General features: G+C 39.6%; 1 protein-coding gene across 1 annotated transcript; it reads right to left on the reverse strand.

Moving 5' to 3' along the window:
* Window positions 1-166: 166 nt before the first annotated feature.
* LOC100540921 (extracellular sulfatase Sulf-2) lies at window positions 167-17493 on the reverse strand. Its single transcript, XM_010722457.3, has 12 exons — window positions 17488-17493; window positions 14997-15198; window positions 8959-9202; window positions 7344-7440; window positions 5989-6083; window positions 5341-5400; window positions 4771-4940; window positions 4149-4291; window positions 3820-3943; window positions 2438-2468; window positions 2101-2157; window positions 167-1408 (listed from the first exon to the last, which is right to left on the reverse strand). The coding sequence occupies exons 1-12, from the start codon at window positions 17491-17493 to the stop codon at window positions 1378-1380; spliced, it is 1260 nt and encodes a 419-aa protein (XP_010720759.2). The 3' UTR covers window positions 167-1377.
* Window positions 17494-23172: the final 5679 nt, after the last annotated feature.

Here is a 23172-nt window from a genome sequence, read left to right on the forward strand (position 1 = left end):
CTGTTTCCAGAAGTGCAAGTTTGTGTTTTGCAGAAACATACCTCTCTTTGTTAAGAGTCAAGGCCACAGTTGGTTGAGTATTATGAGCTTGCTGTTGCAAGTGCCTCTAGAGCAGTTAGTTAGCAGATTAATGTGGAAAAAATGATAAAAGTAGCACTGTTAGTGCTGCCTGTACTACAGTGTATTTAATAACATCATTACAAAGATATTCAAATAGACTCTGTACACTGTGCTTCCTTAGTAAAATGATGGATTTTTTTCTTTTATAAGCTTTTAAGCAATAACTTTCATTGAGAACATCTACTGTAGACTGAAACTATAACTAGATTATAAGTTATTGGTTGTGATTTTGAACTTCTCAGAGAAGCCTTTTTTAAAAAATAAGTCTAAAATTTGCACTTCTAAGCAAATGTTCCTTTCTCAAATGAATTGTTTTGTCTTGAACACACAATATAATACTACCCACGAAAAAACTTGATACAAATTTGATTTCATTAAAATGTAGGATGTACATTTACTGAAACTTCTGTACTTCTAAAACCAGATGAATTCTGAAATGTGCTATGCAACATTAAGTAACATTTTGAGAAATGGTATGTGGGCATTCCACACTTTTATTAACAAAATTCTTCACAACCTGAAGGAAATTATTTTTAAACAGTATGCTGATGAATATTTACACAACCCCTCCAAAAATATGACATCCTGTTAGTTGAGATTTTCTCTAATTTTCCTAGAGGTGTCAATAGGATGGACAAGTAGATGTGGAACTAAAACATATCCTCAGAGGAGGAAATTTGAGAGATACCACGGTACTGAGAATATTCAGTGCTTCTCACTTGAATTCCTGAATCTCTTATGAGGTTTTTTTTCACTGTTAACTTTACCCCTGTTGGAAGCAGAAGTGTCCATGATATACTTGGCTTTGAAATTTGTCTGCTTACATCCAAAGGTATAGTTGCACTGAAACATAGTTTGCTTCCACTGTCTTTGAGGACACTTTGCCCACCGGGATGGCAATCCTCTTTGGGATGCAGCTGTATTTCCTCTTCTGTCAATTCCTGGAACAGAGTTAGTGGTGTCTTCTTGAAGTAAAAAGCCTTGTGCAGCAGGTGAGGTATAATCCAAAGCAAAAAGCAGGTACAAGAGTGGATCTGAAAGAGACCTGTATTCCTGGCAGCAGGTTCCTGTAATTTCACTTCATCTATTTAATTCACTCACCAGTGCAAACACTATCTATTTTGGCCTCCGAGTTCATCCAGTCCTCCAGGCTAACATTAAAATTCTTCTGAAATCATACACATTTTTGCTTAGTCTGTACACGAATTCAAGTTCTGGCCAGTTCATATCCTTGCTGAGGTCCAGCAGTTGAGGCAGTTAGCCCTCCCATCCTTCCCACAGTTGTCCTCTTTAAAATAAAATAAACATGATTTAGTGTGTGATGTTTCAGAGAAGAAGTACTTGGAATATGTTTTCAATGGTTCTATGCAGGGCAAAAACCTTTAAACTTTTTTTTTCTTTAAATTTATATCTTATCTTTGAGGTCTGGCAAGTTGAGAACTAACAGTACTGTGCTGAACTAATCTTTGAGTTTCAAAAAAAGTAGATAACAAACAATTCTGGATTTTAATATAATGTCAATGTCAGGGTAGCCCCAAGTTTCCAGATTTTTTTTTGTACAAATAGAACTGCTGTCTGTTCTAATTTGCTTTCTTTGCTCACAACTTCTGAGAGAGGCTGTGGTTGGATCAGTCCTCTTATTTCTGGATAGTGTGACAGAACACGAGGAAGCTGCTGCATGTTTAAGGTTAGACAAAACCAACATCATGATCTGTAATTCTTGTAGAAGAATTACAATTGAGAGTCCACCTCTGCTGAAATTTGAAATTGTCTTACCCATAATGTTCCTAGATTCCCATAAAACATGCACTAACAGGTTTTGTACAGCAGTAGTCAGCATAATACTTATTGTGTAATTTAGAGGGCTTGCAATTTAGCATTCCCTGAGAATAGATGGTGTTAAAAAGGTGCTGCAGGCAAAAAGAAGTGAAGGAAAGGTAAGTAAAAGCTCATGCTTGTCATGAACTGCTCCCAACTCACAGTGACTTAGAAGATGATGGTCTCTTCACATCTGGCCACTTTCGACGCTGAAACTGCCTAATTTTCAAGCAGTAAAAGGAGAAAAAAGTTAACCATCACCAAGAGAACCACCAGCACTACAGTCAGAAAGATGAGGAAAGAGAAGAGTTTAGCATGAATTTTGGCTGCAAATATTAGAAGAACATGCTGTAACACTGAAACAGAAGTAGCTTCAGTGTTTTAAGCTAATTCTGACAGAAAAACTTGCAAATGCAATTTTAGATGGGTCCCTAACTCTATAGCATGAAGGTAGAATGTAGGAATAATCATTTAACTATATATATTTTAAAATCTGTACCTGTACTGCTCGTAGCTTCCATCTTTAAGTCCTAGATGAGGAAAAATTAACATGTTATTAACCATAGCCTGCAACAGATAAGATAGAGGTTAAAGCTCAATTTAAAGAAGAACATAAGAATATTAACATGTTCATTAGTACTCTTATTTTTAATATTTAATCCTTTATTCTAAGAAAAATAGGTTGTAAATTGAGATGATAGGTAAATTTGAAACTTTTCTGTAAATGTCTTGCGGTGATTATTTAAATGCCAAGACCTCTTATTTCAAACATACAAACATACATTCAGTCAGCTCTAGCTGATACATGTACTAAATAAGACCTGAAATAACACTGGATTTCTGTGGACTGACTTAGGCTGATAATGGTATTTTTTGGAGTGACAGTGTTTAAGCTCTAATGGCTGCACATTTATTGATTTTTAATTGCATTTCTTAAGTCATCTTAATTGCACTAAGGGGTAGACAAGATATGCAGTTTTAAAAAACAGAAATGCAATTAACTGCACTTTTCATCTTGCTGCTAAACTTAACTTAAAAAATAACAACAACAACAAAGCAGAGTATAAGCCACATGATTTCTTTGTAGACCCAGGAAAGATTTAAGGGATAAGAAATGCTGAGATTAGAAAAAGAATACTCATTTCCTTCTTTGTGAAATATAAAGGCATAATTAGAAGAGCACATCTTTTGGTAGCATAATGCATCCCTCAGTGTCTCCCTTCCTAGATCTGTTGTTATTTTACAACCCTGCACTAACACAAGGGAAATCTGATCAGCTTAGGTACTCTTCTCTATTCTGATGTTAAAGCTATTTCTAAGCCACTTTATTAACAAGGCTGCCTGGACTGTATTGTCTCTAAAATAAATATTTATAAAAATTATATCTCCAGATGGAATGCTGAAACTCAGCTGCTGGACTGATTGCCCAGAGACTGTGCAGTCTCTGTCCTTGGAGGTTTTCAAGATCCAAATGCATAAAGCCACGACTTAACATGGTCTGACCTCAGAGCTGACCCTGCAGTGAACACAAGGTTGGTCGAGCTGAACTCCAGAAATCCCTTCCAACTTCGGTTATCCCATGAGCCTGCAAACTTGGAAGCAGCTATTAGGTATTCTTTCATTCATTTAATTAGTTTTGTTCTTTCCTCCTCTCTTCTCCCTGTATTTCAGCAGCTGCACAGTTCAGTATTCAAGTACACTATTTGAGTTTCTGGACCCAATACATAAGACAAGTTGAACAAACAATACAGAAATGTGTTCAACAAAACATGAGTATAAATACATTCTGGAATCCTTTTGATTTATGAAAATTTCATGTCAGTTAAGCAAAAGATTCATTTATTTGGGGTGATCTCTGACCATAAGAGGAGAAGCACTTACCCAGATCTATGTTCCTAGTTCTTGGATTGCACTGTTTGTATCCTTTGCAGCTTCTTAGTTCCATGAGCTGGACGTGCAGTTGATTGAGAACATCCCTATCTAGCGTATTGACTGCATTGATTAGCTGCAATACATGGGGGCTCTTGTTAGAGAATAGGTACTGCTTTGTAGTTTAGCAGCCTTCATATGAAACATATATGAAGAAGGAAAGAAGCTAGATCATATTACATGACTTGATGCATATTATCTTGCACCAATACTGTTCTATTTCAGTACATCATCAGTGAAGAACACTCATACATTTCCAGAGCCATACTATGATGAGGTACCTGATATGGGTCAGTATTGAGATCAAAATACTCCAAAAATCCAGTAGCAAATTCACAGAACAGGAAGTTGTGGGTCTCGTTGATTGTCCTCAAACACCAGTATGTGTTGTTGTTGGCACTGGTACAAGCACAGAAAGGACCCACTGCAAATGAAAACACAAAGACATAAGCTACATGTTGCCAGCTTTAGGCACTGCTTATTTTAGTACTATTTTGTTTATGCTATTGCTTTATTCACAGGCAGTTACTCTGTCATTCTTGAATTCTAAAGCAGAGAATGCCTTCCACCATCAGCTTCTTGTTCTGTGCATACCTAGCTTTCAGAATACAGCTAATTTGAGCAGTGTCTGGCTAGTTGTTTTTCCCTGTCTCACTGGCTGGGATACACTCCAGCTGCTGAGATAACAACACTCTGTACTGTGTATGTACTGTCTCATTTATGCAATAGTTGTAGGTATTCAAACACAGTTACTGGCTTTTTTGGTTGCTGTTTTTCCCCCCTTGCCAACACTGAAACACAGATTATTTAGCAGGAGGAAAACTGTGTGCCTCTGATGATATGAGTTACTTCCAGAATCCTAACTCATCCTAGTCAGTATACTGCACCCAGCTGTATCCTTACATGTCCACAGGGGCGCGGTTTGCCAGTGCTGGTTGTCATGGGTGAAGCAGGTCAGGCCAGGCATACTGCATGTGTCATTGTTTTTTATTCTCTTCAGCAGTTTGCGCAGTTTCTTCTTTCGTCTTTGCTCTCGAAGCAGCCACAGCCTGTCTTTCTCCTGTAGGGCTTTCCTGCACACATGAAACATTAGGGTCATGCTGACTCTGTTATACTTGAACACACCTAAAAAAAAAATGAAGCAGCTAATAAAATGAGCTGCTTTGAGGAAAGAAAGAACTGCTGTTTTCTTAAATGAATGGCTTCTCTTCCTAGTGGCTCTGGAAATTACTCCTTGCAATTCCACGATACTGGGAAAAAAATGTAGCCAAAGGGGTTTAACGGGTTTGCCTGAAGTCTCTGATGTGCATTTAGAAACATTCTACCATGAGCTTGGTTCCCTTCCCAGATACCTGTACTCTTCTTAGCATAGGATAAATGAAATATCACTTCTGCTTAGTTTTGGCTTGTTGAATAGACCAAATGTTACTATCTCGCATTTTCTTTGTTTCAAAGGAGAAAACCTTCACTTACTTGAAAGGGTGAAGATTAGATCCTTTGTGCCTCAGTTTGCTTTTGTGTTTTGAATGGTAACTGGAAAATAAAAAAGCATTGTTGATAAACAACAGAAGGAGAACTGATCCTGTTCATACTACACTTTCACTTTAAATCAAAGCAGATGTAATCTAGTGTCACTTCTCCCTTCAATTTATTAATAGGAATATGTGGTGAATACAAGACAGCCATGCTGGACTGGATCGAGCATTTTCTGTGCCTCTTTTCCTTACATTATTTGTACACTGTGACACCTGGTGGCCTATTACCGAATTGCAGTACGTGTCCACAGAAAGTGGAAAGCAAGTTTTCAGAAAACGGGCTGCAGAGCTTAAGATACCAATCTCTAGTATCTAACAGAAGCAACTTCAGTTGCTTGCACACCTAACTGGTTTAAAAGCATTTTATATGATCTTCTGTATCATCGCCACTTGGCACAGAAGCAACTGAATTTCTGCTGCCAGAAGGTGGGCCTTGTACCAGGGACAGGTGGCCAGCTGCAGAAAGCATTAGGCAACAGTACAGGAAGCAACTCTTAGCAAAACAGATTCTAATCCCTCCTGTGAAGACATGGATCAGCTACACTTGCACAGTACAGAAAACTACTCAGAAGTACACAAGAAATACCTTATCTTGTTGCAGTCACATTCCTCGGGTCTCTTCTTTTTCAGATGTCCTCTCACCTCCCTCAGGTTTTTTATTTTATTTTGCAAAGTTTCAATCTAAAAAATGGAACACACAGGTTAAAAAAAAAAATACAGCATGATAAATTTTATTCTAAGCCTCTCAAACTCACTGCCACCAAATGGTTCCGTCTCCCCACATCCCATTTTCAGATTATCTACATTTCTGAAAGCAAACTGCAGCCAGGAGGAATCCTTTCTGGTTACAATTCTCATGCAGACAGAAGGTGAAAGCACAACGTGGCACTGGAGGGAGAAAGGGACTGCCATACAGCCTCAGGAAACCGATGATCCACTGTGATTTTCCCTCTTCAGGGCTTCAGCACATTTGCAAAGGAGAAAGGTTACCCAAGGCAAATGAAGCCCTTAGAAGCTCGGCCTGCTACAAACCTGAGCAGGGGACGGGGAGTGCTGTATGTCCCCTCCAGAGAGGGTGGACAGACTCCAGAGAGTCTGGACAAGTATCAAGTCTCTGTCATTTCACACAGCACTGGCAATGGCTGGCCACACAGCACGTGCACGAGCAGTTAATTTAATTGTGCCACCCACATGGTTTATTTTTAACCACCTAATTCTTCAGTAAGTGAAACTCCTGCTTTTGTTCGCCCAGCTCTCCCACAACACAGCCTTTTTCCATGCAGACAGATATTACAGGCTTCTGCTTCAATTCCTTGTACGACAAAAAAAAAGAAGTCCTCCAGTGTGAGCAATGAAATCACTGCAAAACTACCATCAGACATCAGAGACCATAAATCTGATGGGAGTACATAACTGACTGCAGAAGCACAGACAGATGACAGAGAGGTCAAGAAAAACAGACAAAGAATGCAGCCCTGTGATCCTAAATCAGAAACACAACCGGACAGAAGTGATCTCATTTTCTTTGGCGCTCTAACCTATGTTTGGGCCCTTAGCTTACATTTTCTAAGAAACTAAAAAGAACTGGAAGATGATGATGATACCGAGATTGCCTTTTTCTAATTCTAGCAGAGTTAGTAAGATTTTCAGTATTTATTTCCCTTAGTATATGTCAATATGTACCACAGAAAGGGACCAGCAGCTTCTTAAGTAGGACTGCTGAGAATTTATGTGATTTGATAAGAGATTACAGCAGGCCCCACTTGTATTAACTTAATTATCTATGACATCTCCATTCAGAAATCAGTCAGTAAGTTCAAAAGGTTCCAGGGAGGGACAAAGACACCCAGAGGCAGGCAGACACACACACAGCACAATCCTATCAACCCACAGACCAGGCTAAAATCACACTGAAAATGCGTGACTGACAGCATCACTGACCTCGTGGTCAATATGAAGTTTGTGGTCCTTCCACGCTTGCAGCGACCTGTACAGATCGGTGTCACACTGAACGGTGTCATTCTCCAGGATGTAGCACCTGGCCGTGGAGAAACAAACAGTGTTTATTACAGCAGATAAATGCACAATGCAGACAGCTGGTTTTAATTACACAGCTCCAGGACAGATGAGAAGTCAGATTGGAAATGACATGCAGAATTCAAAATAATGTTCATTCAAGAGAATAGGAGAATATCTTACAAGGCAGCAAAGAAGTTTGGGTTGGAGTTGCCATGGAAATCTTTTAGAAGGAAAAAAAGAATAATCAAAAATATTCCTATCAAGTAGAACCTGTTGACTGCTTCATTTCTATATGTAAATTGTGCTGCACAGAATTCTTGTTTATTCATTAGGCTGTCTACATAACTCATCTCTACTAACGAGGAAGTACAGAAAGCATTACTCAGAAGCATTTTCCCTATGCATAATTAAGTAGTACAGGGATAGGAACCAGGAAAAAGTGCTTCTTCGTAAGACTTACTATAATACTGCAAAGGGAAAAAAAAAAAAGATTTTCTACAAAAGGAAAAAACTTTTTCAAATAACCTCTTTGACTTCAAAGGCAAAATACCATCTGACAATGTTGAGGGCTTACATTTCAGTAATTTCTAGTTCAGTCCAGGTTTTAAGATTTAAGGGGAAAAAAAAGCAAAATACTTGACAAGTGTACTTGGCTAGTTTATTAGGGAATAACAAATACCCTGCCTTTAATCCTGATTGCTTATTTAAGGTCAGGTTTCTTCAATATTCCTTTATTTTCTTTAAAGCACCTCACGCATGTTGTCCCTCTGCCTTCTTTTCTGCAAGTGTTCCTGGGCACCCCTCAAGAGTTACGTAGAACTTTCCTTGACAGCTCCTTTTATGGACTTGGGATTCACCCAGCAAGGCAGCAAAGAATTGACTCAACACGCTCCAGAAGAAAATACACAAATAGTGACTTGTAAGTCCTGCATATTCAAAAAAGCTGAGGATTCTGCTGAGGTCAGCCCAGCTATCCTTCCTTATATCAACAAGTCTCTAAAACTTTGTAAACTGAAGTCAAATGGAAACCACAGATTTTCAACAGCAGCTAACTTGCTCACACAGATTTACGCAAGTTAGTCATCACAGAATTTAATTCACATCATCACTAGTTACTGATGGATTTTCTCATAATTCAGAAGCAGAAATGGTAATTCAACTAAGCCCAGTTGGACATGCATCATCAACCCCTAGATTTGCAAACTGGAAAACAGACTATTAGCTATTAGAGTGCCTTTAAAACCCAGACAATTCCATCGGCTCTATCCAATGCTCCATTTCCCAAGGCTCATGGTTCACCCAACTTCATCAGTAATACAGATTTTCCTTTCCAAGCACTGGGCACAGGAAGCTCTGAGAAGCTGCTGCTACCCTTAGGACTGATTCTGTATTTGAAATACAAAGCAACCAATGATAGCAAACTATGGCCAGGTATCCCAAAGGGGCACAATATGCTTATCAAAAGTTAATACACCCACTTATTTAAAGCAACCACTGAAGGAGCAGAAGCATATAGAAATAGAGCACATGCACTCGCCTGTGTGTCACTTTTATTAGGTTTGGGGCTGCATACTCTGCAATGCCTCCAGTGCCACTGTACTCAGCCATGTCTTTGTCTTCCTCCTCGCGAAGAAGAGCCCTCTGCATCTTGTGTCGCTTGGTGATGTTTCTTGGTAAGACAGGTTGGTATCCATCCTCTAAACCCAAGTTAAAAGCAGCCCCGTTCAGCTCAACAGATACAGAGCGGGTAGAGCGATTCCGGGCATAGCTTGGTTTGTATTCTGCATGGAGAAAGAAGTAAGAAGATTAAGAGGGGAAGAAACAGCATGGCACAATTTGGTCTTCTGTAGTTCTTGGAAAAAAATCTGCCCATATTGTGACATTGCAATTAACCTGCTGACAAATGCTGTTTGTTGCAGCTTTCCTCTGGGGTGCCACCTCATCACCTTTTGCACGGATCGATGGGTTATCTTAAAGCAGGAGAGAGGCAGATACAATGCACAAGGATGGCAGAGAGAAAAGAATATGCATCTCACCATCACTTCGTGAGCTCGTTCAAAGAAACTCTGCTCTTCGCCCAGAAGTCGCTAGATGGCAATAACACCTTAAAAACTCATCCTGACAGCGGGTCTAAGGTCAGCCTTCCATTGACTACACCACTCCAGTGCCAGAATTCTTGCAGCACTTCCCAGGTTGTTGTCCCGCGTTACAGCAGGAAGTATTCCCTGTGTCAGCCTGAGCCTTTTCTCCATTCCATGCTCTTTCTTCAAGATAACATTCTTGATTTTCATTGGAGGGATTAATATCTGAATATTTACCTTTATCAGCATTTAACTCTTTTATTTGCAATTATTTTCCTCATGTACAGACCAGACAGCAAGTTTCCATGCTAAACACCACAGTCCTGTGCTATGCACTCCCTCAGGCTTTGCTTCTGTATTTGCAGTCCAAAGGCAAAATGAAACATTTGCTATGAATTGACATTGCACAGGATGAGATTCCTACTGATCTTTTTGCCTTTAACTGCTTTCCAGAACTCTCTGTCCTGTCCCAAAAGCCCCAGAGTTGCTATTTTGTTTAGTCTGCAATGGCATGAATATAACCTAGTTATGGAGTCTAATCCACATCTGTATTTCCATGCACATCTGGCTGAGTGTTTCCTGCTCCTTTTAAGTGACCCCTCACGCCACTCATTTCATTACTCACTACATTACATTAAGCAGAATCATCTCACTCCTTGAAAAAAAGCCCATGAAGGTACCAGAGCCTCTTGTCTTCTCCATACCCAGTACCTGACTCTGTGCTCTGTATTCATGGTTTGGAATCATCTGAGATGTTACCGGAAGCAAGTCTTGGTTCCTCTGATCACCTCCCCTTTACACAAAGCTGGAGCACAGCACACCTCAGCAGAACAGAACTGACTCTTCTTTCTGCAATCTGGTAAGGGGAAAACTCAAGCAATGTGCCCAATGAGAAGAGCAGCATTTCCTGTAATCCCAAACTCCACAGAAGAGACAGCTACATCAAGGACAAAACAATCAAAACAAGCAGACAAAAAAAGAATGGGAGGTAGAACAACCAAAATTGACAAAAGCAATATTTATATCAGTAATGCTTTGGCATCAGCACAGACTAACTTCACTCAAGATGCCCTGCATGGAATCCAAATGGATCACATCGTCTCAATGGCCATTTTGTAGACCTGGAAAGAGAAAAAACCATCTCTTCCCACCTGCAACTATAGTCCAGCTCTGAATACTTGTTAGTACCACACACTCACATGAAATAGAACACCAGCTTAGCACATTTTCCACCTGTAGTTAAAATTTACAGCTGACAGCGAGGTGAGTCACAGCTGGAGGGAAAAATAAATAAATAACCACCAAAACCAAAATAGCAGCTCTATTCCACGCACCCATTCAGGAAATGCTTGAATAAACAAGAAAGTAACTCCTATCTTTTCAGAAGTAGAAGTTCCAAAAAGCTACACCCTAACAATTACATTCAAAGCGTAAACTCCTATTTCTTTGACTGTTCCCTCATTTCATCTTGTTAAGCTCTGCCAACTAACAATTTACCTTCCTTCCAAGTCTAATAACCCAATCCAGCACGTTGGCCCTTAGCAAGTGCTGCAGGGAGCTGTTGTCTGCACATGCCCCTGAAGAACTGGGAGCCGCTTCCTCCTGCCCTGCAGCCAGTCCTAACCCGGCTGTACAAAGAACAAATTGCTCTGCAGTGAGACAGCTCCTAACAGACTCACTGCCTTGTTACCACGTGGCAGCCACAGTGCTGACTCAATGCTGCCATCGGTACCAAACAACTTCTTACTCTGAAAATGATGATAAAATATTTAGTAAGATCCATATTCATCTGTGCTGAGCCCCTGCAGGCAGAGCTACCAACCCCTGACTACTTAATCTTCCCCCAGGGCTATGCTTTACCATACACTTACCTGTGTGCACAACTCACAAAGAAAGTAGATCTAAGTCTGTTAAATATTTGGCCTGATGTGTCTATGACCCTCTTTCAAATTATTGATGTTCGGTCTCACTAAGTTGTTTTCAGTGCCACGCTCACCCTGCCCTCCCTTCCTGGGTCACTTGACAAACATGCCTGTGTTTGTCCTAGCCTGAAGGGACGTGCTCTGTTCTGGCCCAGAATTCCACAGACAATCCAGGGACTCGAGCATCCTTGATTTTCTACAGCTAATTCTTGGTCACATCTCAGGTTCCAGCACTATCTGGTGAAAGCACGAACAGCAGTATCTGAATTTATTGTTCAACTGAATAAAGTGAGATTATGTTCTATTATCAGCCTTCAGGTTTGCATTTAACTCTCCTCACAACCTCACCACTCGAGCCTTATTACTTATTTTGCAGCTGCCAAATTCATGATTTAATGCTGACATCATTTGGAAATGATCTCAGGAGCGGTTGAGAAAACTGTGAGCAACTGGAACTCCCGAAAGGCACCTTCTCCAAAGCACAACACGACTGCTCAGCAGGAATGTGAGCAGAAGACAGAAAGTTCCAGGGCTTCCCTTTTACCATTCATTCTATGTAGATGTTTTGCATCTGATGTATGAAAATATTGTCACCAACACAGTGACAATGGAATAAGGCAGTATGTGAGAATTCTGCAAGAACTCTGCATTGAAACAATGGGCCACGAGGAAAAAATCCTGCACTAGGCACACAAATTCCTGCTTTATAGTTGTCAGTTATGTCTACATATTTTCACAGAATTTTGCAGACTTTTTTTTTCTTCTGTAAGTTCAAAGTAAAATCAGGCATCTGGACTCAAATCTCGGAATACATCTCAAGTGTCCAGAAATACGGACAAAGGCATAGCAGTGGCTTTATTTGATCATTAACTAGGGGTTTCTATAAACCTTACTTGGAATCTGTGTTCTTGGATATTTCAAGGAGGGACAAAAATTAAACCAAACAACCTCCAAAAGCTTTCTTGCATTCAGTTTCTCAAAACCGCCATAAAAATTATGTTTCCAATGTATTAAAAGTAATGTCTGTTAGGTGTTCAGGTACTTTTTCTTATAAGAAAGTCATTTTGCTGTAGTATTGAGACTACCTCAAAACAAAACAAATTACATGAAAATAAGAATAAAAATGCACTGGCTTCTTTGTACACACTCTGTACACAAATCTGGGTGGCCTATCATCCTTCCTCTCCTTTAATGTGATGACTTGTTCATTGCAGGAGGAGGAGGTGAAATCTACAGCAAGAAAAACAAATATTGGGCTATTTGTTGTCTATTAAGAGCTCACTGTTACAGTCAGCTTCCTTCCCATCGCAAAGGTTTATTTCACCACTTTATAAAAATAATAACACAGCCAAGAGGACAACACTGCTGGGCAAAACATGTCAAAGCTTTGTAGGTGAGCTGTGTAACTGTCCAGGACCCAAACAGCATGCCTATGACATGGCCCTGTTTTGCAATTAATGTACTCCATTCAGAGTACTGTATGCCTGCTGAACTAACGGTGCACAGAACAACAAATCCAGGCCATGCATACACTACAAAATCATTTGATCAGAATGTTTGGTGCTCTGGCCCCTCACTCAGCAGTTCAATCCATTCTTCCAGACCACACATGCACCATGCATTGCTGGTTTGTATCTTTCCAAAAGCAATCCTTGTATTGTTATCAGTTTGCAACAGTCTTGTTGCACTCAGAAGCAGGGCATCCAATTTAGTTTTCTGCAGCCAATGTAGATTAGAACATGACAAATTCACCTCTACTGTTCATGATAGGAAAGATCAATCAGGATGCTTTCAAGACTACCCTACTGCTATGAACTAAACCACTGACATGGGCACAACCTAGTACTGTCTGAGATCTCCTTTTTCTGTCAAGTTGCCGCTCAGTTTCATGGATAGTATTTGCTGGCATTCAGGTAATATTGCAGTATAATCCCTTGCACTCATCAAACCCATTACAGCAGACCCCAAAGATGCCCTCAGAACCCAGCACAGACTGCACTTTATCCCAAGCCTCATGAAACAGGTCATAAAAATCCAAATGCACACCATCAGTATTCAAGTTGTCATTTGCAATCCAGCGAGCCAGCTTTCTAAGTAAGCAGAGAAAAATGTTGGTATGTTAACTTGTACTGCTTTGTGGTCATTTGTTTTCAGTGTCATTTGTTAGATTAAGCACGTGTGAAAGAACAGCCAACACCAAACCCAAGAATCTGTGTCAACAGGCCCAAGCTAACCTCTTCTGTTGTATGGCACACCCTGGATGTGGGCTGAAGTTCGTGCCTTATGGTTCAATGAGAAAAGTGAGATGAACGGGACAGTAACAGCACTAAGCAGAACATACTGAAAAAGTGTTCTGATCCCACCGCTAAAGCTATCTCTGCAACCCTCAAGTTTTGCCTCAATCTCCTTAATACATGAACTAAAGGTAATTATACACTTAGCCACCTCTCCAAGATGTTGCGAAAATTAGTTAATGTTTAGTAAGCACAACGCAGATAAAAAGCACTTAGGTAAGTGTTAAGTATTATCAGATAGCATGATGTTGCCCTCAGATTGTTTTCCTCTTCCCATTTAAGCATCTTCGATCTGCTGTTATTTGACTCCCTGTGACTGAACTTCCTTTTCTGTGTCTTAGGAAAAAAAAGTTAATTGAACAGCAAGTTCTGGTGTTATTTAAAGATTATCTGCTGTGCCACATGTTTAAACTGCAAGTGTTGTTGAGTAATTTCATCCTGGAACCAATAATTTTTTTCAACTAAAAATTAGCTTAGTAGGTACTAATCAGCTTGCTAGGCAAATATAATGGAAGAAAATCAATTTAAACTCTCTGTTTGAAGCTTGTGCCATGTCATTATACAGAAAGACTAATCTGCTAAATAATTAAGGCTCTGTATTTGTGGAGTGAGACGAAAGAAACATTACAAGTGAATGGTAATCTGTGCTGCATTTGCCTCTTTAATCTATAATTAGACTATGTACTTCAAATATAGATGTTAGTCTGACTAAGGTTTAAAACAGAGCCAGTGGAATGGACTTTCTGAAGAAGTGCCTGATCCTTGCCAAGGAAACTAGAATCAGAGACATCCCCTTTAGATGTGATCTCTGCTTAAAAGTCAGCCTTGGCTCTGCTGACTGAGCACAAGGAAGGGACGTTAGAAGCAGCTTCTGTAACAAAGACACAAATCCATATTAAATATAAATTACTGCAGTAACAGCCCCAAGCACTGCAGTGCATATTGAGGATTGGTGTACTTGCTGCTCTCGATTCAAGGCCTCAAGGCCTACATAAGCATGAGCTCCTTGCCACTTCAGGTTGTGTAATGCATTTCCTGCTTTTGAAAGAAATACACACAACACCGTTTTGAAACATGCTCCTCTTCCTACAGATCGAGATATTTTCAAATCTGATTGTCTGAGACAGAACACACTGCTCCATACTTAGATACACAGCAAATATGCTTGTCTTCAATGACATCTGTAAAAATCAACGTCCATGAAAATCAGGACAACTGTGTTTGTGAACAGGTATAGTTTTGTAAGGCAGAGAAAGAAAATACAGTGAGTTCACTTACTCTTCTTGGAGAACAGCTTCTTTCTCCGTCCTGTGTGGCTCAGCTTGTACTCATTCTCTTCACAATTGCAGTCTTCACTATTCCTGCTGTAGTACTTGGGCAAAAGATTGGAAGTCCCTTTGTTGTTGCCTGCCAAGTTCATCATTCCCTTGCACTTGTGCAATTTGAGCTTCCCACTGGCATCTTCCACACACTGCCATTTCTGGAAGGAAGATGTGGTTATTAGAAGATTGTCTCAATTCTGCATTGTCTAATTGTTCCAGCAATCTGTCAGAGTTATATGGTATGGCAGACTCATCCCCTATTAGCAAAACAGATTTCTTGTAATCTTACATTTTAAAACCAAGAAGAGAACTTTTCTGGAACATACTTACGTGTGTTTCTGATTTTGTTTCCTGGAGACAGAGCAATGGGAATTTCTTAGCAAAACTGATGCTACAGCTAAACACAGGGAGGTGTCAGTTGAAAAGCCATATTCCCCAATTATGCTTCTCTAAAAGGAAGCCCAAGTCTTATTATCCATATGTTTGAGAAGACTTCTTGCATATCTGCAAGTCTGTTTGACAGGCTGGCAAGAATCTATACTATTATCAAGCTATTAAAATAGCACCAGCACCAGGCCTGTGTACAATTCAGCTCCATCCCATACTGCTCTTCAAAAGAAAGAACATTTCCAGTAAGCCTACTTATAGCATTTATATTACTAATCTTTCCCCATTCAATACCCTTGGGCTTGATCAGATGGTGAGCTGCACTGGATGCCTCTACAGTGATAATCCCCTCCCTTTTCCACTCAAACTGGAGAAAATCTAATCTCTAATCTAATCTGATTCCTCTTGTTACTCAAAACCTGAAGCAAAGTGGTTATAGATCCCTTTGTGCTGCTGTCAGAGCTGTGCCAAGGGCAAGGGAATTTAGCCACCTTTAATCTGGCAAAGAGTTTTACCTTTATTCATCAACATTCTACTAACTACAGAGCTAGGATTTGAGATATATATGTGTGTGTGTGTGTGTGTATATATATATGTATTTTTTTTTTTTAATCACATTGCAGTTATTATTGTGTTAAATAGTGTCTTGGAAACACCACAGCTTTCTGCAGAGCTCTGAGAAGTGTTTCTCTTTTTTCCTATTATAAAATCCTAAGCTTTGGCCTCCAGGACTCACTGGAATATTGAGATTTTTTCCAAATAAAAGAACAGAATGAAAAACAGCAACAGCTCCCAAGAGAGATGACATTTTACAGCAGCCCACAGCTCTAGGAGGGAGATTCAGTCACTCCATTTCCCACAGAGAGGTGTGCCCAGGCTTGGGGAACAAAGCCTTCCTTTTTGCATTGAAATTCACTGCATTGTTTGCATGACAGCTAAGTAAGAAAACAATATCTTTGCTGTGCTTTCATTATAGAGAACTTAATAGGAGTCAGAAGCGAAATACCCAGTTACATTGGATTTATCTACATTCTAAAGAGATTCTCATTTAAAATGTTCAGAGGCTTATGGTGCGTCCACTCACTTCCTTAGACAACTGGATGTCAGGTCCCCTGAGCTATAATTCTTAGCAGCAGATATCATGTCCAAACTCCTATATGATCCGAGCCTTGCAGGCATGCAGATAAACCTGTCATAACTCTCAGCACAAGGAATCATAGGAAATTGATGTAACACTGGCAATCAGACGTTTCAATCAGACATCTTTGCATGACTGTCTTTATCTAAAGCAGGATATACTTACCTAGATGGAGCGTAGGACTAAAACTCTGAAGAATAAATTGCTGATTTTTTTACATCTGTTTTATAAAAGCCTAACACTGATTGATGCACAGACTGAGGTTTGAAGTAAAAGTTACTTTACTATAATGGCAAACTTTCCAATGAAAAAATGTAAAATGAGACATTAAAATGTTTGTTGCTGTTCCCCATTACAAACCATCTGAATCTTATTTTTGAAAATACACAAACAAACTACATTTTCTGCTCAGTAGAGCTCTATGCTGTAGGTGTCTGATACACAAAAACGAAGAATCAACAGAGAGAAAGTTAAATGCCATGATGGAACTACAGAAAATAAGTGCTGTGATGTGTAGCCCAAAAATATTTATACTCTTTCATCTCCTGTCAAGAAAGAGATGCTTATTTTTCCCCTCCAGGTTAACTGGAAGAATTCATTTTATTTTTGGTGAAGCTTAAATTTCTCCAAGGCAGCTGTACGCCTAGTGAAAGTATCTTAGGGCTTTACCAGAAGGGCATGCTGTATGCATTAGCAGGCCCACTGCTGAACAACTGCAGTGCAGAACTACAAAAAAGACTTCAGAAGCAAACACTGAGCCCAGCTGGGAAATTTAAGTAAAAAGAAAAAAAGAGCTCTTAGTTTTTCTTACAAAACAGATATGGGCATGCGTGCAAACATATCTAGGTCATACAACTTATCCCAGTCTGCTTGTAAGCAGAAACTCAAATGCTCTAGGCAACATCATGGCTATATCACTCACCTCCATTTCCACAAGATTCTTTGAAGATTAGGAAAAGGAGCTGTAGTTGCAAGAGAACTGTGAAAATCCCTGCTTGACAGTCAAGAAACATGAGACTTTGTGAATTCTGCCATTTAACATTGGTTTCTAGGGCACAGCACACATTCATGCAGAAACCTGTGTCAACTCCTGGCAACAGATTTTTTTTAAGAGGTAACCACTTAAATATTTAAATTCCTATATGAGGAACTCTGGAGTGCCCCAGAGATACGTTGGTTTACAGGTAAAATGATAACCATCCAGCAGTAAAATGTAATTACATATGAACAGCAGATTAACTCAACCAGATGAGAAAACAAAGCGCCTTTAGTTGGCAACCCCCAGCTTTAAAGGTCTTTCCTTTATTAGATTGAAAGATGTATTCTGATTCCAAGTTCTATAGCATGTAATATCTCACAAGAGCTAGATCCTGAAAAGGAGCATGCTTTAACACAAACTAAAACTCAGTGGAAAATCCAGGCTCCCCACAACCATTATTCCAGCTCATATCAAAAATCCAAAGGAAGAACCTGCCTTTTTTCCTCCAGTGCCATGTTCATCAAGCTCACATTGTGCAAAACATTCCTTTAATTTAATCATTAAATCTGTTCTAGCTGGAGATTTCCCACTATCTTCAGGCAGGCTATGTTAGCTGCTGTGCTTGTTCTTTCTGCCACCTACTGTGCTGGGCCTGTTCTAACATTTCTACTCCATCCCCTACCCTACCAAACTCTCAAACACACGCTACCGATTGCAACTTGTGTGCAAATCAGAGAACAGAGATGTTGGTACTACTGAACAGAAAACATATTCAAAGGTACAGTGCAAAAGCAAAGAGAAGATAGCCCATACACACATTCCCTCCTCCAGCACAAACTATCTGCTATATGCATCAACAAGAGCAAATTAGGACTTCAATACCTACTAGACATGACTCTAAGAGCAGCTGCAGCCTGAGCAGAGATCCTGCTTCCCTCTGCTAATACTATTCACCTTGAACATACAAAGGATCCCTTAGTGGAAGAAGACACGTTACATTTTTCTGTGTGTCAGAAATCCATTATTTCCTTCCCAGCCCCAGTCATCATCAAATGGTTTTTGCATTAGTGTGCATTACAGTCTCCTTACTGCTATAGCAATCACAGATGGTAATTCAAAGTAATTACTCGAGGCTCCAATCAGAAATAAATAGCCATGACCTTTCCCTGTTGGATTTTTCATACAATTCACTCGTTTCCCTCAGTGAATCTCTCTCAATTGACATTGTTTTCTTTGGGAAAAAGGACCGACCACACAAATCTCGCTAAGAAAAGATTCCCATAGAAACATACAGCATTCACAACTGAGACCTAAATCATCATGCTGTGTCCCATCAGTTCTTCTTTTTGTTAAGAGGAAGAGATTCCATTCCCTTTCACAGAGAAGTGAAAAGTGAAACTGTCTGATCAGTTACCTGCCAGCAAGGCTCCCTCCTGTACAGACTCTAGAATTCAAGGTTTCTACAGGATAACGAAGTCCTCTCTCCCTGCCAGCAATCCCACAAAAACACTTCAGCACTACGCATCTTAATTTATACAGATGTTTTCCGAACCCCATCTTTACTGCCACATTTGATGCTGAAGTAGAAAAAAAGCTGCTTTAACTGCTAGAAATATTCTAACTTCCAGCCTAAATTGATTTCTGAGTATCAGGATACCTTTTTTCTGCACAAAACTGTACACTCCAGTTCCAATTGGATATCATTCCTCTACACCAGCTCACAATTTGGACCTCTGGGCTCTCAGCTCAACTTCAGTTCCTGAACACTACATATCACTAAAATCCAAAAACTATAAGATGAACAATTTATCAACAGATAGTCTGGAGGACTTTCTATGCTGCAAACTGTAGCTGAAGTGAGGCAGGTGGGACAACACATAAATGAAAAATTAGGTATTCAGCTGAATTTAATATTATAATTATATAATTAATTGACTGCAATAATTGGACTGTGGTATCGAACAGTCCCACTGCCAGGTAGTGAAGAGTCTAAGGAGTGCAGCCTAAACAGAAATCAAATGAGCAGTGGAGGGAAAAAAAGCAAACAGAAGCACCAAAAGGGGAACTGAATTTGTCTGAGGTCCCACACTGACCCCCATTAACTTCAAATCAGCCTCTCCCATCCAGCTCATTGCCTTTTGAACTGAACTACACGGTTACTCTGGCCAGGATATTTAAAGGCTTTGTTTGTTTTTATTAGAAGTTAGTATTGATTTTGGCAAGCTTCTTGCAACATCCACTAATGCAATGACAGGGGCTTTAACAGTCTCAGTTAACAAGAGATGCAAATTACATAGACCTGTACAACAACATGAAGCAAAGAAACCCGTAAGTAAAATAGCCTCTGGAGATCATAATAGGCCACTTCTAGCTAGAGGAGGAAAACAGTTTTGTTAATTCATGATAAGGAATACAATTCTTGAATAACATCCCTTAATAAATCATGATGTTCATTTCCATAGCTAGTTGCCTCCTAATGTTATCAGTTGGAGGGTTGATAAAATTTTTAATGTATGAAGTTATCAACAAGTCATTTCTTGTTGTAATCACAGATTAAGAAACAGATGGTGAAAGTTGCTGAGCATGTGCAACTCATGCTGGAATTCAGGAACTCTGAGGATCCACCCAACGAGCCATTAAAAGTATCAGCATTCTAGCTGGCTTGATATGATTCACTGTTATCAACAGAACCAAAGTTCTTTAGTAACCTCAGGACATACCTGCGAGCTACGAAAGAGAGAAACAAGAGACAGGTCAAAAACCTTCCTCGTTTTTGAAGAAATTCCTTATAAAACCTGACAGTTTCCTAGTTTGACTAAAGTTAAGTTCAAGCTATGGGGACCTCAGGACAAGGAGAACAGGTAATCTAGTGATAATTATGGCACCACTTTATGAACTGCTGTAGGAAAGCACGTATTGATCACAACAGTTTGCACTGCTGCTATTCCACGCTTTGTCAGAGAACTGGGGGAAACAACAGAGTAAGTGCCATCATTTTACTTATGACATCTTTACGTCACTTAGGAAAAGAACATTTTTTCATGATCCTGGTACAGAACAAAGCAATCAGAGGAAGCCTACATAACAGACCTTTCATTTGCAGAATATCTGCAGGAAACCAAGTGCTGATTTGCATATTTTGAATTTTTTCCTGAAGAACACTGTCACATAAAGTAAGATTTTTAATGCCATGTAAAGAAAAATCCTATTTTTTAATCAAACACAAACACAAATAGAATTTTTGGAAAGGAAAAAAAAAAAAGATTTGAAAAGGAAATAATGTAAATCCAGACAACTGATTTTCCTAGCAAAATTAGCATTGTTATTGCACTACATGACATCCTGCTACAGACAAACTCATCCTCAGCAGTGCTGCAGGTACAGCAGGGTTAGCAAACGTGCACAAAGGCAGCACATGATTTAGAGGGACTTTGTGCCGCTGTTGTTATGATACTGTGGAGTTGCTGGGAATACTCTGCAGAGCAATGCTGGTATCGTAATTGGCTTCCACAAAGCACATTAATGCAGGCTGCCAGATAAAAGTGGGTCAGCTTCCACTTACCAGTCAGTTTAGAATGAAAGGCCGAACTACAGTGAAGAGAAAGAATTTGTGTGGAAGCCATTAGGTACCAGGATAAATGTTTTTTATTTCATGTGGGAAGAAAGAACTCATCTCTTTTAAATCCTTGAATATAAATGCTGAGCTGCTCTTTCATCTGAGCCTACAGTCACCCTTTGTTGGATGCAAACAACTAACACAGCCCAAACTCTACTAACTGAAAAAGAAAACATGGCAACACACAGATTCCCATTGCACTCAGAAGAATTTACATATATTAGTGTTGCCAGAAAAAAAAAAAAATCCCATAATGGACTTTGAAACAAGGTTTTAAACAGCATGAATACTTCATCTTCATGATCCTGGTGCTCTCTTTGGTGCTCTCTTATCAAAACGATTATAGGTCAAGGAGGGTCACAGAGATTTGTGAAGGAAGAGCGTTTTTGGGGAGACAGAACTGCATTCACAAGCTTTCATGCTCACAAAGGGCAATTTCAAATTCTCCATCTCACATTCAAAGCTTTCCTTACCTCTCTGTCCTTGTCCCTTATCACTCATCCCCTCTTGAGTCTTTGTTTCATCTCCTCCTGGCACTTCACATTCTCTGGCACTGCTCAGAATTCCCAGTGCACAGACTGTGCAGACCCCCAAAACTTGTTTGAGTCAAGAGGAAGAATCCCACCAAGCTCACACCACATTCTGACCCAAACTTCTCTTTATCTGTATATGAAAATCTACTTCTTGCATGGAACACTCTGGATACTGTCAATTGCATAACGGTGAGTATCCTATAGGATCAGGAGACATTTGTAATACAACCACTGTATTTATGTATCATAAACTCAGCCAAAACTGTGGCATATTACTCATTTGTGCTCACTCTACTTACTATGCAGAGCTGTGAAAGGCACCAGCAAACAGACAACGAGCACTTGTCAGTTGAGAAGTTACTCTTACTACTCTGAAAATTTTTGGGTGCACACATATTTACAGCAATTTACCGTCAAATAAGCACATTCATCTCCTGCTATTTCTGCTGTCTAGACACAGTACTAGGACATATTCTGTGGTTAGATGGATTGAGACTCCCTTGAGAGCCCTTCCCAGACCCTAATTGACTTGATTGTTAGGCAATTTTTCCTGATGTCCAACTTAAATATCTTTTTTGCTCAATTTCATCCTATCACTTCCAATTATGTCTGACTGAACTGTTCAAAACAATTCTCCTCTCTGCCTCCTGACAATGAAGATGCAGCACACACATCTCTCATTAGCACACCTTCACTTCGGAATGTATTGGCAATTTTTTACAAATACCAAAGTTATTTTATTACCCAAAGAAGAAAACATAAGCCTGTGAATGAGTGCAGACAATACATGGTCCTCTCATTTTTTTTCGTAACTGAGACAAGTGATAATTACAGTAAGAAAACCTGACTGTAGCTTAATTCTTATGCACAGAGATAGTCTGAGTGACAACACGGACTTGGAAAGTCTTTCTTCCACTCTGTTTTTACAATGATGTTCAAAATAATTGAGAAGATGAAGGCAAAAGCAAGTTGAAACATCTCTTAAAGGGAAAATACTGATGGATAAGGAAGAGCTGCATTTCCCCCAAACAACTTAGGAGATGACACTGTAGCAGAAACAAAGATCTCTCCCCAAGTTTCTCAAATATTGCCAAGTCAAAAAAAAAAAAAAAAAGTTTGCTCTCAGCCACTTACAATTTCAGCTCAAGATGTTTGATGACAACAAACTATTATACCGAAGTACTTCTTTATATTCAGGACTTTTAGCAAAAAACAGACCATTATGACTCCTGGTCTCCTAAATCTGACAAAAAAAAAAAAACCTTAGGATAAAGAGTGCTGCTGGAGAATGCTTGTGGATACAAATTGAATCCAAACACCTGAAGAACAATGGACTCATTACACTGGTGCACTGAACTACACGATCTGCAGAGCCAGAAGGAGGAAGTTGGCCCTCCAACAGCAGAAACTGAACTAGTGTTGCCTAAATAGCACATTGCTGACAACAGTTTCACTGAGACATTCAGCTCATGTCTGCAA

Source organism: Meleagris gallopavo, chromosome 22 (assembly GCF_000146605.3).
Source record: "Meleagris gallopavo isolate NT-WF06-2002-E0010 breed Aviagen turkey brand Nicholas breeding stock chromosome 22, Turkey_5.1, whole genome shotgun sequence".
NCBI classification, from domain to species: Eukaryota; Metazoa; Chordata; class Aves; order Galliformes; family Phasianidae; genus Meleagris; species Meleagris gallopavo.

Bases quoted from the DNA above. Each gene is read 5' to 3' on its own strand.
- LOC100540921 (XM_010722457.3), bottom strand. The intron at 4,941-5,340 runs GTAAGTGAAGGT...TCATGTGTGCAG, and splicing joins TCTAATCTTCACCCTTTCAA to GAAAGCCCTACAGGAGAAAG. The intron at 2,158-2,437 runs GTACAGATTTTA...CTTGAAAATTAG, and splicing joins GGAAGCTACGAGCAGTACAG to GCAGTTTCAGCGTCGAAAGT.